Genomic DNA, 18289 nt, shown 5'->3' with positions numbered 1-18289 from the left:
AATGAAAAATTTGTATTTTGGCTGTAGGACATGATTTTCTATTTTTGAGTGTATTCCCCCTCCCACCACTACTAAATCCGAAAATTCCTAAGGAATCCTGTTCATAATGAATTGTTGTTTCACGTGAAGTGTGGTTTTTTATCTATACTAGAGAAATATTCAAGTTGTATAGGGTAGAAGTAGTAGGTTTTCATAATTTTGAAAACCCCTTAAAAAATACCCCTTTTTTGAAAATTCGTAGCTCCGGAACCAAAAATGGTAGAATCCTGCGCGACCACTCAATTTATTAGAAATTTTATTCTCTTTAATTTTGTCGAGAATGATTTTTCTTTAGAAACTCAAGGTTAACGAGATAAAATGAGAAAACCGAAAAAATTCCGAAATTTTGGGGGTTTGAGGGTGAAGCCGCCCTCTGGCGTGTCAACAAATTTCAGATTCGAATTCAGCACCCCCAAAATACATATAGAACCGCCGAGAAAAATTCTTTCGGGGCTGTTTCCTGAAAAACGACCATTTGACTGGACTAAAGTAAATAATTGGGAATGAAATATTTTATTGTGAGCTTTTATTGTGTCTTCAATAATTTTCAGTAACTAAGAAATAAGTAATAAATGCTATATTTCTTTTGTATATAAAAATATACAGTTTTATTAAAACTGAATTTCCGTTCTATTACATTTAAAACCATTAATAAGATGAAAAACTGGCTAACATGATTGAAAAAATCACCCTGTAGTACAAGACTTAGAGCAATAGGATCTACACTGTAAAGCCATATTTGACCTACATGTGCCCAGCTGGCACATACACACAACACCAGTCTGGCGGTAGAGCATGTGAATTTTGAATATTTTTTGATATTTATGTGCCTGCTGAAATAAAAATACCATATGGTTCTTACCAGCTCTTCGAGGAGCTTATACCAAATTCTGCTATCAATCGCTGCAAACTGCTGATGCTTTATCAATCGGCAATCTTTAGCGCTGCATTGACTGACTCCACAATTATAGATGTTGAAGAGGTAGATAAATATAAGGATATCAAATATTGCACAAGACAATAAGGTACCGACATCAATCCAACTCGCTACCATCTGACATAGGGGTCAGCAGTGTGAGATAATACCAAGTGTGATCAATGACGGTATTTTAATTAGAATTCATTATACTTTCTATGACTTGTAGTACTGCTTCGACTTAATTCTATGACTCTGTATTTCAGTCAATTTGATTTCAGTGATTCGGTTGAACCATTTAAATAAATATTGAGAACGTATTATTTCTGAAGATTTAATGATCAATAATGTATATCGCTGATTTATCCAACTTATGCATGAAGACAGGATTAAAAATGAAAGATACACCATTCAATCAATAAATATATAATTACAATGAAATCAACGAGCAAAAAACAATAAATGCAAAAACAATATGAGAAAATATGTAAGAAAAATATCACATATGGCTCAATTAAAACTCTTATTCTACTTAATAGCATCGACTGATAATTTTCATAATTTTTCTATCAGCAAATAATTACATTATAGATTTCTATAGCTCAATCATTTGAGCTACAATTGAATTAGAATTTTATAATTTAGTATTCCAATAATATTAGAGATTTTAAATATTAACTCAGGCTTCGCCCCATACACACCCAGTAGGGTGTGTTAGCAGCCTCCGCGCTTCGCGCTCCGGCTGGTAGGCGAGCTTCGCCCGCCCAATCGCCTTTTATTACTGTATAGGGTTGGATAGCAGCCTCCATGCTTCGCGCTCCGGCTGGGAGGTGGGCTTCGCCCGCCCAAACGCTTTTTATGACTGTAAAGGGTTGAGTAGCAGCCTCCGCGCTTTGCGATTTGGCTGGGAGGCGGGCTTCACCCGCACAATTGCCATTTATGACTGTACGAGGGAGGTCAGGTTAATAAGGTTAGGGGTGTTAGGAGTAGGTTATGTAGTGTAGGTTTGGTATGGTAGGTTAGGTAGCGAAGATTAGGTAGAGTAGTCGTCTGCAATGAACCAGAATGGTTTGCTAAAAACCGTAGAATAGTAGAGATCGCTTTGGGTCTTCACATTAGTAATAATTCTTGGACAGAGGAACTGTTTGGACGTTATATCAATGTTCCCCTTTGTTGTCTGGCATTGTGGAGGGGGGCAATTGAAGGGTGATGCGCATAGCATAATTGCACCAGTGCTGATTGCCAGCCAATCGAACAGCTCACTCCTTGTAATGTCGATTTTTGCAAAGTGATCTATTGATTTATTGTGATTTATTACAAGTGTCGTCTCGTCTCGAATCGTGATCTGGACCCGGGATCCTAGAAGCAAGAAGGATTTGGACATGAAGGTAGGCCTATGTTATTGTGCACTTAGCCATTTAAATTGTTCAACTTGCTACCCGACGCCAGACAACCCCAAAAAGTTCTCGATGTAATTGATACAGTCCACAAACCAGAGTGCTGTTTTAACCAGCCTCTGTTGAATAAACAGGAACTTTTAGCTTTTTTTACAGAAAAATAGTATTATTTTTGGTAGTAGAAAAAAAAACCAAACTTCTATGAACTCAGTGTGTCGAATAGATTATTATAATATTTCAAAAAAGAATCTCGAAATTGATGATTAAAGTTTTCTCATATAGGGAAACAATAAGCAGGCAAACAAAGGCTAGTGACCCTCCTAAAGTTGTGAAGAATGGGATCCGGTGACTAAACTCTACCAGTGTGAATGGGTGTATGTAGAAGCATTTATGCGCCATTACTATTGCTCTCATCGTAAAATACGACGGGTACTATTTTTGCCAAGAATTTTTAATTCTTTTTCTTTATTTTCTTAATTTTGTCTTCTTATTCTTCTTCTTCTATTCTTTTAATTCTTCTTCTTCTTTCAATTCTTCTTCTTCTAATTTTTCTTTTTCTTCTTAATTTCTTCTTCTTCTTCTTCTTCTTCTTCTTCTTCTTCTTCTTCTTCTTCTTCTTCTTCTTCTTCTTCTCTTCTTCTTCTTCTCTTCTTCTTTCTTCTTCTTCTCTCTTCTTCTTCTTCTTCTTCTCTTCTTCTTCTTCTTCTTCTTCTTCGTCTTCTTCTTCTTCTCTTCTTCTTCTTCTTCTCTTCTTCTTCTTCTTCTCTTCTTCTTCTTCTTCTTCTTTTCTTCTTCTTCTTCTTCTTCTTCTTCTCTTCTTCTTCTTCTTCTTCTTCTTCTTCTTCTTCTTCTTCTTCTCCTTCTTCTTCTTCTTCTTCTTCTTCTTCTTCTTCTCTTCTTCTTCTTCTTCTTCTTCTCTTCTTCTTCTTCTTCTCTTCTCTTCTTCTTCTCTCTTCTTCTTCTTCTTCTTCTTCTTCTTCTTCTTCTTCTTCTTCTTCTTCTTCTTCTTCTTCAATAATAGATCACAGCTGCTGGTCATTAAACAACTTGGAATGATGCCTTTTATGACTGTATAGGGTTGGATAGCAGCCTCCGCGCATCGCGCTCCGGCTGGCTCAATTCAAATTCAAAATTCAAATTCATTTTATTGAGCCAAAAAAGAACATACAGGCCAAGTCAAAACATAAAAATAGACAGAATAACAATGTAAAATTAAAAATTTAAGCAAATAACAATGGTAAGAATACATTTATAATACAACAGCAGAGTTCAAGTGTCATCATTAAGAAATTCATCTACACTCTAGTAAGCCCTATTCACTAAGTATGCATAGAGTTCTCTTTTAAAATTTATTGATGGGGCTTATAAACATTTTGGTAACTTTTTTAAACAGTCTCAAACCAATTACACTAGGACTTTTGTCAGAGAATCTCAATCTGTGGTGATTACAAATGGGTCGCCATTGGCACGAGTAGAATAACCTTGACATCACAATTCTTTTTCAATGATTTAATCTTATTAGCAATGAATAATACTACTCTGTAAATAAAAATACATGGAAAAGTGAGTAATTGTAGTTCTTTAAATGCATTCCTGCACGATTGATTGTAATCCAGGTTTGCCAAGTACCTCACTGCACGTTTTTGTAAAATGAATAATTTCTGACAGTTCAAACCAGACGTACTTCCCCAAAGTTCTACGCCATATACCAGGTGAGTGTAAATGAGAGAGAAGTACACACACCTAGCAATATCTCTATTTACAAATCTCACCATATACCGTAATACAAAGAGACCCCTGCTAATCTTACCAGCTACTTTATCAGCATACTCATTCCATGACAATCTTTCGTCTACAGTCAAACCAAGTAAATTTACTGCATTAGCATTTTTAATAGCATTATCCCCTATCATGACTACAGGCTCGAAAGAAAATATTCTCCTTAAATTAAATTGTATAGCAAGGCTCTTGTCGGGATTAACGGAAAGAGCACATTCATTATAAAACTGCACAACCTCATTTGAACACAAATTGGCTTTCAGCACCAGCTGGTCAATACTATTGCCATGGAGTAACAGAGTTGTGTCGTCAGCATACAATGTAATATCACAATTATTTGAAACAGACGACGGTAGATCATTTATATACAAAACAAACAGTAGAGGACCGAGTATAGAGCCTTGAGGAACACCTTTTGTTACATACAATTTCTCAGAATCTACAACTCTACCTCCATTCTTTATACTAACATACTGCATTCTCTTTGACATATACGACTCTATCAAATTATTTATAATACCCCTCATACCAAGAGAGTGCAGTTTGCTCAGTAGAATTTCTTTATCAACACTATCAAAAGCTCGTGATAAGTCGAGCAGAACCCCCATAGCAGCTTTCCCATTGTCCATAGCCTCAATTACACTCTCAATAAATCTAGTTGCTGCCGTGATAGTGGATTTACCTTTAATGAATCCATTCTGACAATCATTTAATAAATCAAACTTGTAGGTAGTCAATAATTCGGTCATAAATCACCCTTTCAAAAATCTTGGATAAGACTGGCAGCACAGAAATGGGCCTTTAATTTTTCATGTTTGCTCTGTTACCCTTCTTGAATAGAGGAATTATTTTTGCAATTTTCAATGCATCAGGAAACACACCACTCTGAAAGACTCCATTCAAAATGAAAACAAGAGGATCAGCAATCTCATCACTGCATGCCTTTAAAACCTTGATGGGAATATTATCGTAACCAACACTATTCTTATTTTTTAAGTTATTAATTATTTTAAAAATTTCTGTTTTGTTTGTGTAATTAAACAGATGGCTCAATTAAAACTCTTATTCTGCTCAATAGCATCGACTGATAATTTTCATAATTTTTCTATCAGCATATATATTATAGATTTCTATAGCTCAATCCTTTGAGCTAGAATTGAATTGAATTGAATGAATGAATGAATGAATGAATGAATTTTATTTGCCAAAAACAAAATACAAAAAAGCTTTACTAAAAATAAATATAAGTATATGCTACTGCACTTAAACCAAGATACATACATTTATTTAATTAGATATAATAACGAAATGATATACTCTATATTATAAATAATAGTTATAAAATGAAGATTCAATTTATGTTCACATGCATAAGTACAGTAGGTGAGGCAAAAACACCGGCAAAAGGAAGATTCCTTGTGCGCCAGTGTGAGTCGTAAATCAGCTTAATCAGGGATATAATATAATAAACTTGAATTTAGCGTATGAAGTGTTCGAAAATATAATTTATAATATGAAGTTGATTATTGTATAAAACTCAACGATTGGAAATAATTCAAGTTCAGCCATGCCTCTAAGGCTCTTTTTCTGTGTTTATTATTTCGGAAATTATTAAGTGGAAATTCACTTTCCAGTATATTTTTGAATTTACTGCTAATGTACTAGTAGTAGAGTTGCCTTCTAAGAAGAGAATTTAATATAATTAGAATTTTATAATTTAGTATTCCAATAATATTAGAGATTTTAAATATTAATTCTCAGGGTATAATTCTCAGTGGAAATTTATATAAATAATTTATCTTATGAACTTTGAGCTTCTATAATAATTATTATTACACTAATAATACTGATATTTAAATATGTTAACTGGGCATAATTATCTAATACTTTAAATGGTGATATACAATTAAACATTTTATTCTCATCAATGTTCTTAATAAGACTTTTCCCTTAGTTATAACTATTTGCGCAATTAAGTTTAAATGAAGCTTGATTTTTAAGTAAAACCTTCGATGAGCTAGCTTTATGAAATTTCTAATAATTCGTTGCACTGAGGGCCCTCTTGAGAAATATTATATTTTTTGTAACTCATGTGCATAGATTTTTCACAAATTTAAAGATGTGGCATGGATTCGCCTTGTGTGTCCCATGCTTTATCTGGTGGGCTGCTGTCGTCCTCTCCAATGGGGATATTTTAATTTAATAACTCATGTCATAGAGCGAATTCACTGAGTTAGGTTCATTACTTAGCCTATTAGGAATTGTTGAGATTTAAACTTTGGTAATAAATAAAATTAATTCTTATAAGGGATTCAGTCTACTGCTCTCATGTTGGTTGGCGTCGATCAAGTGGGCAGTTGATCTTCCCTTATCCATTTTTGACAATACTTCCTATTTCTAAATTTACATAAAATTTAAATATCATCTCCTATTGGTGGATTTCAACAAATCCGTGATGACGCATTTAATACTGTCAAATAGTCCACAGTACAAGAGCATATTAAGAGGTTATACATGAATAAACTTTATTTCACTTAAATTTTATTTTATTCTAATTGCAGATTTTCATGCACTCTACAGTAATTATACATTTTTATAATTTCAAAAAAGGCCACTTGGTGACTTTTGAAAATTATAATTTTTAGCGCCTAACAAATACTGAGCTCTGATTGGTACATAACCAGATTTTTGTACAAAATGTGCTACTGTGTTAGTGTGCCTAATAAAACTAGATCTTACTCCCCTTTATTATTATTATGTCTTCATGATTTTTATTTGCTCACATATATACAATAAATATTTATATTTGCTTTTTAAACGTTTATGTCCTTTATTTTGCATGCTTTAATCTACAAAACCCTTTTGTCCTCGTCTTAACGAGTGCTACCTACTTGCAATTTTTTTGCTAAAGAGATTGAATTGCAGATGTTCAGCTTGACCGTTATTGATATAGCCGACAAGCGTCATTTACAAAGAACCTAACCTCAAATATAATATTACTATTTTAATTGAATAATTGAAAAATGATTTTCATTCCAAATTTTTATCAATAATCTTAGCCTTTCTAGTCGTTATCGTCTTATCTTTATCGTTGACTGATAAAACCATTGGTGACAAATATTTTTGGTTTTTCTGACTGAGACCTAATAATCCATTTCAATAAATGAATTTCTACTGGTGCCAAAATGTATCATTAGAACACTTAGTATGAAACCAGTTGAAGACAACACTGGAAATCTTGCTGAATGAGAAATGTTATAATGAGCCAAGCGAAACTACAAACTTCGCTATAATTTGCCACCACACTTCTATTTCTTTGAAAGAACGTTTCTATGACAAACCTCAATATTCACCAAACCACTGCATAGTGACAATTTGAAACGACATCATTTTCTATTCCCAACACCAGTAGTCCCATTCATGTGTGCTCGCTCGTGATTATTTGAAACAAGGAAGTTCAATATGCCCTGGTATAATTGATGTGCAGCATTTATATGAACCGTTCAGTTACATAGAAGCTCTCTATAATCTGTAAATTGTAACTCGTAGTCCAAATCAAAACTAGAATCCCCGATTGATCACGGTACCTGATTACATCAATACTCTCCACTCTCCAAGGACGTTCTCAGCCAAGCACGCTTTTGTTAACCAATTCAAAACAGCAGAACGATTCCAGTTTTCTGTTCGACAATTCTGATATGTTATTGTTATTAGCTGCTAGATTTATAATAAGTCAGAACTTCAGCTGAAATTGCAATAATGAATTTATAAAAATTGTCAACAACTTTCTGAACAAAGCACGATTTAAACTTTTTGAACAAAGGATTTAATCGTGCTTTGTTCAGAAAGTTGTTGACAATTTTTATAAATTCATTATTGCAATTTCAGCTGAAGTTCTGACTTATTATAAAGCTTTCTGAATCAATAGTCTTTTTAAAAAAAAATATTTGTTCTTTTTTCATCTCTCATTATCATCATCAGTTTCATTACCCAAGCACAAATCTAGAGCTCATGTAGGTATTATCCTCAGGAAAAATATTAGTCTAATGGGTGCTACATGTTACAAATGGTTCCCGAGATAAAGCTCAGCTGCCATTAGTACGCTGCAATTCCAAGCTTTTTATTGCAGCTTGGAATTTCATTGTACTAATGGCAGCCGTGCTATTTCACGTGATTGAAGCATTTATAGCAACTTGGAATGTACTTAGTTTGCTTGTTTTTTTTTCGTAGAACGAGCCAGAGTGAAGCTCGTGACTCGCTGTTGAGTAGAGGAACGGCAGGTGCTGCAGGCCCAGCAAGGAGCAGCGTTTTTGCTGACCTGGGAACCACAAGTTGGGGGGATGATGACGACGACGACCCCCTTCCCTCTGAGCCACTGCTGCCCATCACTTCCACTGTCAGCATCAATTCGCTACGTGCAAATCAGCAACGAATGCTTGAAGGTACGAGTATTTCATAACAATAACCATGTCCATCGTTCATGTGGGTGTTGTGAAAATGCCTTTCTCGTCTTGGTGTTCAAGTAAATTGTGTGATTTCTACTCAAGTTTATGTTGTTTGTAGTGAAGCTCTTACACAACTGTCTCTTTATAAATAGAGCATCCTCATCAGCCCGTCAAACAAATCGAACAATTATTTCCGAAGACGACATTTTGTTATTTTTTGGCAGTCGATCGATGAAAGATCCAACGCCACGTTAATAGCTCTACCAATGTGCAGATAGATTAATATATATTTTTTTCTTGATCTTTGGGCATATTTATATATGCATAAGATTGTGTCGAAATGCCTACATGGTTTTAGCGGTTGTAGAGCATTGTAGGTCTGTGCTGGATTCTGGGAGCAGGAGAAATTCTTCAACACCATGAAAAGGATTTAAGTATAGCCTTAGGATAAGTATAGCTCAAGGATTTATGTATTTAGTATACAGAGTTGGTGAAAATTATGGAATATATTCCTTTCTCAATTATAATTTGACAGTAGGTTTCATTGGGAATCCTATCTGAATTAAGAAAACTAATTTTTCCTACAGTTACCTTGAAAAGTGGCCATTCCTGCACTGATTACAGAACGCAAAGAATCACTTTTCCGCTCTAGTGCGGGAAAAATTTTTCCTGCACTCCAGATTTGCAACATGGCAACACAAAATAGTTGGTGGGTTATATGGAGGATTAGTGCATGAAAACAAAAATTATGTTGATAACAATGACTGTGGTTAGATTTAGATAAGAATCATTTCAATGGCTACCCTACATTTATGATAAGATCCCAATCTAGAAATCCAAAACAAGAATAATGTTTATCTAAATCATAATTAAATAATAACTTATCATCATTTAATAATAAATAATGTTTATTTTCTATTGACAGTAATAATATTATTCCAACTATAAGCAATGAGAAATGTAGCAAACACACATTATGAAATTCGAATTTTCAGGTTAAATAATTACCGTTCGAAATCCATGTCAATAAAATTAACAAAATAACATTAGAATATACCAAAATAAAATATTTTCTGTTGTCTATGTTATTTTATAAATATTTTTCAGTTTACTTATATTATTTTTAAGTAATTTAGTAAGTTAACCATGTCTAAATATCTGAATACTGTTTTTAGTTGGATGAAACAAAGTGAGGTATGATTCTTCCCACTAGGTCGCGCGCTTGTCGGTTCAGCCATTCTGCAGTCATCCCAACCGGCTGTTGGTGTGTATTTTGAATGCGAATTTTTTGTTTTATCTTTATTTTTTCTGATTCTTGAATGAATAAAGATGAGAACTTTGGCTGAGAATTTTCAACTTCAATTGGATTATTAATTTTTAAATGAATTAAGGTTATTAATAACAGCATCACACACACAAACATTTGATGGATTTCAGCCATCATTTTATCCATAATTACCCACTTTTCATATTCAATGGTAACTGTAGGAAAAATTAAATGTGAAATATGTGCGCAAAGTTCCTCTGCTGCACTCAAGAAACCATACCGTAACGTTTCTTTCGGTGCAGCAAACTGTCACTTTGCGCACTAGTTGCATAAATAACTATTCTGTTGCTTCAAAATTCCGGTCCGCCTTCTTGAATCCATTTGAATCTATTTTGAATCATCTTCATTTTTAGATGGGATGGTGGTCATATGATACTTGATTTTCAATGCAGAATTTCAAGAGAAAATGAATGAAAAAAACGGACATCGATATCTTGAACAGTTTCAAAGATATTCAAATTCAAAGATACTAATAACCCTTACAAAAATGAAATAAATGAATACATTGAAAATCTAAATTTTAAAATATTACTTTTTCAAGTGTTAGTAAACACTTATGGTAACATCTACTCACATATTTAATACTTAGAACAGAACATTTTTATTTAGTTTAGATTTTTAATGCACTCATTTATCTCATTCTTGTAAATATTTTCGAGAGTCTTTAAATGTGAATATCTTAGAAACTTTGACACTTTGAAATATCGAAGTGCCGTTTTCGTCATTTGTTTTCTCTTGAAATTCTGTATCGATATCATGAATCACTACCACCTTCTCATTTAATAAATGAGGTGGAATTAAAAATAGCGGATCCAAGTTGGCATACCAAAACTTTCAAGCAACAGAAAATTAGTTTTCTCAATTCAAATAGGATTCCCAATGAAACCTACTGTCAAATTATCGTTGTAGAAGAAATATTAAGCTGTTTCCATCATTTTCACCAACTCTGTATAGTATTTCTGAACTCTCTGGGACCCATGCTTCCAAACTTGGGGGACAATTTATTAAATAAACATTAACTCATAATCAGATGACTGGACCTCAGCCTTTCCAGACGGACAAAGACACCATGTGTGGTGTTGATTCCATTGTTGTTTGATCTACACTGGACCGATTCCTACATTTATGAGTGGTACTGTTCATTTCTACATACATTTCTACAGTGCTACTGTACAAATTGATATTTATCACTGTAAGAATGCTAAGCTAGGCAAAAAGTGCCTTACAGTGGGCAATTCTTACAGCTCTTCTCATTATTCTAATCGTTCTCTTTTGAATCATCAACACCTCTTCAATCTTGTTGGTAATACCCCAGAACATCAGTCCATACCCTAACCCTAAATCTGACTGGAACAAAGCAAAGTACGAGGATTTCACACTCCATCATTTTTCAAATTAGCTAATAATTCAGCAATTTCGCACTGAATCGCCACTCTGTGAAGCTGATGATGATTGAGCTTCTTTAACAGGAGTTGAATCTGATTTGGCTTTCTGCTGAAGAAAACATACCAACACACTTGACGCAATTCCAACCCTTGCCTTGCAGAACCTTTATTTCGCTGTCTTTGAGGTTAATACAGTTAGCATGAATCATACTATTAGGGTACAACCACACTGAAAGCGAAGCGGAGCGGAGCATGGCGTTCTAGAGCTGAGTGTGGCGTTCATGATACACACAGGAAGCGTCTGTGGGTTAATGAAATTAACTTAGATCGTCGACTATTTGGTGAATATCAGCATCTGCTTAATGTGTTAAGAAAGCATGAGTCCCGGTTTTTTGAGTACATGAGAATGTCAACTTCAACCTTGATTATATTATGACGAGAGTGAAGCCTGATTTGGAAAAAGTCACTAATTGAAAGAATTCAATATCTGCTGAAGAAAGACTTGTAATAACACTAAGGTTATATTTCATAGAAATATAAATGAAATCGATTAGAATAGCCTTACTTTTGATTTCAAGTGCAATAGGTGAATTTTCTCTTTTGATTAATCAAATAATACGCATTACAAAGTAATTTGGGCAAACATTAAGTATACTAGTGTACTAGATGGTGTGAAAATGTAGTAGAACAAGTGCATTATTTACAAGAGTAGACCACTAGTTATGTACTTTAGTAGGGCACTCGCACTTTGACGCTTTGACACTCTGCTCGTAGACGCTGCAAAAAACAAGCCAGCTTGTTCCAAAGTTTGACCCCACGCTCTGCTCCTCTCTGCGAGTAGACGCTTGCAGTGTGTTTTAGCTCATTCCTTAACATGATATTGTTCACGATGCTCCTCAACGCCACACCACAATCCGCTTTCAGTGTGGTTTGTGCCGTGCTATGAATTTAGAAAGTTAATTTGGAATTTAGAATTTAGAAGCACACACAATATAACTCAATAAAAGGGATGCTTGATAAACATACCTAGTGCTAGAGAACGGGGAATCCAGAAATGACAAGAGAGACAACGAAATAGAGAGAAGATATCAAATATATTGTCACCTCTTACAGTTAAATTCAACAGTTAATAAAACAAAATGAAGTTACATCATGAAAACCGAAAATGTGATTACTAAATTTAGAAAGTTATCTCTGACATAGCTGATTCGATAGTATCCTACTCTGTCTGCTTTACATTGAAAATGTTTTAGATTGAATCATGAGAAGCTTAAAGGACTCTAATTTCAGAAAGAAGAATTGGAAGATATCATAGATATTTCTCAGAAGTTAATCATAAATAACAATAAATCTTTTAAAAGAAAGATCAGCATAAAATTCAGAAAACTCTTAGCACATTTAAAACACACTTGGAAACTTTTAAAACACTATCAAAATATTATCAAATATTAATAATCCCTGATAATACTTATTCTGTATCATTATATTATGAAAGCTCAAAAACAAATATTCCTAAAGTATCACATCACGGAATTCTACATAGGAAGACTATTCAAAAATGTGTGTGATATCAAAACAATTTTAGCAAGGCTAGGGTCCTTGAAACTTCATTTGATCCTATACAACTTTAAGACCAAAATGATTTTAAAACATTAATTCATCAATAAGGGACCTTTAAACATTTCATATAATAATTCAACTTTTAGTAGTTTAGTAGATTATAAAATATAAATTTAAAGAAAACTGAAATTCCCAGCTGGATCCTTACAGAGAAAATATGGCTTTACATTTCAATGTAAAGATACAACCGAAAATCTACTACTCAAACCAAATTAATAAAATTTGTAATCTATCCATTCCCAATTACGATTTAACACAGAAGGACTCTAATTCAGCACGTTTTAATTGATTGAATGGTTCACGTTTCACACCCCCCCCCCTTTTTGAAAGTCTATAGTCACTAAAACCCATTCTGCCACATCTGGAGTTCCTGGGACATTTGTTTAATTTGGAAAAAGTTGTTACCTCAAAGCTGTTTTCTTCAATTTGAATCTAGGCTCGGTGATCGAGCTCTACACGTCCAGATGGACAGGAGACAGCATACCCCAAGCTTCTAGGACCTCCATCGATTCAGAGGCATCTCAGCGGCTTAAAGACACACGTTCATGAGACATTCATGAAGCCGTAAATTGATGGACTCGTACATTGATGGACCCATACTTTGACAGCTGTTAGAATAAAAAAATAAACTAGGATATAATACAAATTAACTCAACTTCAGTTATATCATAAAGTCAACCTACTTTAGGTTTTTTTTTATATAAAACTCAAATCAATACTTATTACTTTAAAACACAAATAGACATTACCTACTTCAATATCTTGATTTAATAGAAAAGAATTTATTTGTAATCAGGGTCATGCCCTTTATACAAAGAGATGGGTACATAGTATTCCATAATACATAATTATTCACTAGTTGATTGAATCACTTCATAATATGGTCTTTAGAGTATTGTTGTTAGTTTGTTCTGTTCTCTTACATAAATTACATATAGAGTGTAATTAAAAAAATAAATTACATGATAGGTGTTTCCTAAAAAATCAAGTTTCAAGTTTTATTGTTCACATCAGCAATACAACAAAATAAAAAACATCTCATCAGATACCTATAACTAACAATTTAAAGATACTAAGCACTTCTGAAAGGTTAATTTGGCACTATATCATAATGTATCAATAATACTGTAGAAATTAACTTCAAACTTATAAATACACAACTCATATCAACATTTTGGAATACTGTAACTGATGATGGAAATGAACCTTAACATTTCATGTGAGAACCGATGCAAACAAAAATACTATTCACAAAAGAGCTTCTGCAAAGCCCTTGTCCGTGAATAGGAGTTTGAATAATGGGACATATGGAAACGATAAGACACATACATACACGCATTCACACAGTCATCAATATTCAACAATTGACACATCAGAGCATTCCCCTCATTACATATATCTCATAGTGATATAAACTTCATGTGAACAGTAGGGAGGAAGCCACCACCTATAGATCGACAAATAAGTATTTTAAGTCAGAAAAAAAAAATTAAGACAGAAGAGAGAAAAAGAAGAAAAATGTTTAGGTTTTATGACAATTTATTTACTTAGCTTACCACTCTGAAGAAATTTTCAATTTCCAAAGGTGAATGAAGCCATAGCCAACACTTCATTTTATGGATGAATTGTTTGCAAATTTTCAATTTCCTTATTTCCTCAGGAAGGATATTGTGAAATTTTGGTCCCAGAAAAATGAAACATCTTTGAAAGGTGAAACATCAAGTGATGTTTCTTTGAAGGAAACATCAAGAAAGCTTTTCATTAGAATCAGCAGAACAAATAAAATCTATAACACAAAATATGGTCATTTAAATTTAGGTTAATAGCTTCCTCTTCAAAAATAATTTAAAATCAAGAATATTTCAATTCCTTCTTATAGGTACTCCACATTTCTACATATTACTCCTAAATGTATCTGGTCTGGCCAGAGAATTCGAATTGTAGCACCAGAATGCCAGACTGCAGTTCTGCCAATAGTAGGCTTGTGCTTTGGCCTTGTCATCTTAGTCTAGTCTGTCTTGTTTTGTCAGCCCGTCTTGTTGCAAGACCAAAATTGTGTTTGTCATGTAATTTTGATCAGAAATTTCTTGTAAATAATTGTTTGAGTGTTGTGTGTGTGAATTATGAATATAACAGCGTAAATAGTATTGAATTGAATTAATTTGAATCAGATTTGAATTTATAAAGAATCCAGTCTGAGCTTTGTTCAAAACACAGTGCATAGCCTGCAAGTTGAATGCGAAAAGGCAGCCCAGAAGCCAGAACCTGTCTTTTCCCAGATTTCGTCCCACCCTGAATCTGACCAAAACACCTAATAAAGGCTTCTAAGGGCAAGTAGTCAAGATTGGAATAAATCTGGTGAGTTTTTTGCTCTTTTTTATTGTTAATTAATGCAGAGTTTAACTGTACAAATAACCTGGCTCAAATTGAAGATTAAATTTTGCCCCTTGTTTGTATTTGATTATTTAAATAGTAAATTACAGTCCTCTGGTAGCTCTAGCCTGAGCTTTGTTCAGAACATTTTTTGATCCTGCCGAGCCGGGATGAATTTAAATTTGTAATTTGTTGATTAATTCACACACATTGGATTTAGGCAGTTTTGTATTTGTCCAATGTTGGCATGTTGAGAATGGTCTGATCCATGCTCAACTTAAGTTTGTTGTAGCCTTGTTCTAAGAGCAAGGTTTCTTGTCAATTTGTATTTGTCTGAAATTAAATTTATTTCAGTTAAAATTATAATTTCCTAAAACTGGGCTCATTGTGCTCTTTTTCAGGAATTTGTTTGTTTGTTGGAATTTGTATTGTCCATTTTTTATACATGTTAGTGAAGGTTAATCACCAGCATGATTTTGTTTGTTCAATTCAACAAGTTATTGTTTGTTTGTAAGTTGTTGGAAGAACATTATCTAATCATATAGTTTTGTTCTCAGCAATAACTTATCTTGTGAATTGATAATCAAAGTTTAACTTTGATAACTTACTAACTCGTTATTCTTCCTTTCATCTGGTTTTGAACTCATACTTGTTTTATTGTCTGTTGTTTGTATTGTAGGGGCTGAATTGTTTTGTGTATGAGTTCAAGATGTAGGAAAAATTACAGAAACAAATCAGGGTGCATCGCGCTAAACTGGAACAATTGTATGCCAGATTGCAAAGAATTTATGACCTGTCTAAAAATGTCTCTGATCCAAAAGTTGCTGAGCAATTTTCAATCTTGTATCCTCGGGTGTCTCAGACCATTTCGGATTATGAAAAGACAGAATTAGTGGTTAATGAGTTGGAACTTGAGTTGAATAAAGATCATGTTGTAGCATTCAACGACTCACACCTAGATCTGTTTCAGTATATTGAAGTAGCGGCTAACACTCTCAAACAGAAAGAGGCGACTGTCGCTATTGCTCAATCTTCGGCAGCTACAGCAGCTAGTTCACAGCCGGTCGTGTCCGAGTCGGTACTGCCTAAAATCAACCTTCCGAAATTTGATGGGAACCAGACTCAATGGTCGGTGTTTTATGAACTATTTAAGGCATTGGTACATGACAACAAGAATTTGAATGATCAGCAGAAGGTCCAATATCTTGTAAGTTGACTTACTGGACAAGCAGCAAATATTTGTCGTCATTTGCCACCATTGGCTAACAATTATCAGATAATTTGGCAGGCATTATTGACCCGCTATAACGATCCACGGGCGCAAGTTGATGCCTATTTCAAACAAATTTTTGAATTTTGTCCAATAAAATCAGAATCAAAGGCAGGTTGTATTGCAATTTTGGATGGGTTTTGCAGTTCAATCAATGCATTGAAGAGATTGCAACTCACTGATTTGTCAGACTCGATATTCCTCTATCATGGCTTGAGATTGCTGGATCCAAGTTCTCATAGAAATTTTGAATCGGCCGTCCGTGACAAGGCTATGCCAACTTATACTGATTATGTCAAATTCATTGAAAAGCAAATTAAGACAGAATCGTTTAATATGAAGCACAAGAAGGATAATAAATCAAAGGTGTTTGTGGTTCAATCTAATGATTCATCTAACGATGCATCTAGTAAAAATCCCAATTGTCTGAAGTGCTCAAAACCGGGTCATCGGTTAGTAGATTGTGCAAGTTTCTTGAAAATGACTCCTTGGGATTGTTATTGTTTGATTAAAGGAAAGTTTTGTTGTTTTCATTGTCTTGATGTGGATCATTTGAGTAGAAATTGTCGTAGTAAAACTCAGTGTGCTCAATGTCGAGAATCTCATCATTCTTTATTGCACTTTTCCAGATCAAGTTCCAATGAAGGTGTTGCGTCCTCGTCGAACTCCAAGGCAGGTGGCACATCACCTATTAGTTGTTGTTCTACATCCAACGATGTAGAAAATTCGACCGTTGTGTTGTCGACCGTCACTGCACATGTTCGAGATTGTAATGATCAGCTTTGTGATGTTCGTTTTTTGGTTGACACCGGGAGTCAGTGTCATTTTGTTACAGCCAAATTGTGTCGGCGTTTGAGACTACCATTCCAGCCCATGAAAACCATTGTTCGTGGATTCGGTGGTGGTACTAGTGAAGTTCGAGGTCGTACTTGTGTGTCGATTCAGTCGAAGTTGGATTCTACCATCAAGTTTTTGATGGATGCCACAGTGGTAGATAAAATCATCGACATGTTGCCTTCTTGTGAAATCGACAGATCCAAACTTCATCATCTTGAAAATCTCACACTGGCTGACAACAAATTCTACCTTCCTAGTAGAATAGATGGCATCATTGGTGCGGAGTTAGTTCCTCACTTGCTACGTGGGAGTCCTAGTACAGGTGAATCGCACGAATTGATGACTGTTAATAGTGTCCTTGGTCACATTCTGATGGGGAGAGCGCCGATTCTCACTTCAACAACGAATGTGTCGAATTGTTTTACAGCCATCTGTAGTCCATTCGTTAGTAGTCCATCGTTGGATAGTTTTGTGGAACGTTTTTGGGAGTTGGAATCGTGCCCTGCACCAAGCTGTCAACTGAAACCAGAAGAGTTGGAGTGTGAGGTAATTTTCGGAAGTCTGTACATTGTGTGAATTCTGGTCGTTTTGTTGTTGCCTTGTCATTTGCGGAGCCGCCCAGCAGCTTGGGAGATTCGTATGCTGTTGCTGAACGCAGACTGCTGACTTTGGAGAGACAACTAGAGCTTGACAGCAATACTCGTATTTCATATCATGAAATATTGATCGATTACCTATGTCAGGGTCACATGTCGTTTGTAGCAGATCAGACAGACCGAGGTGGTTACTACATACCGCATCACACCATCGTGAAAGCAAGCAGCACTACCACGCCCATCCGAATTGTATTTGATGCTGGTTCCAGAACATCATTTGGTTTGTCATTGAACCAGGTTCTTCA

The 18289-nt window shown here is 34.6% G+C and overlaps 1 protein-coding gene across 2 annotated transcripts in view; it reads left to right on the top strand.

Annotated features, from left to right (window-relative positions):
- Positions 1-18289, top strand: part of LOC111058022 (syntaxin-8-like) — a 59978-nt gene that overhangs the window by 14799 nt on the left and 26890 nt on the right. For both annotated transcript variants that reach the window (XM_039428274.1, XM_039428273.1), the window contains exon 4: positions 8362-8573. In XM_039428274.1, coding sequence (XP_039284208.1) covers positions 8362-8573 — 212 coding nt within the window. The remainder of the gene's footprint in view (positions 1-8361; positions 8574-18289) is intronic.

This window comes from Nilaparvata lugens, chromosome 5, assembly GCF_014356525.2.
Source record: "Nilaparvata lugens isolate BPH chromosome 5, ASM1435652v1, whole genome shotgun sequence".
NCBI lineage: Eukaryota > Metazoa > Arthropoda > Insecta > Hemiptera > Delphacidae > Nilaparvata > Nilaparvata lugens.
Note: the sequence above shows the minus strand (reverse complement) of the source record. Positions and strands in the feature narration are given on the sequence as shown.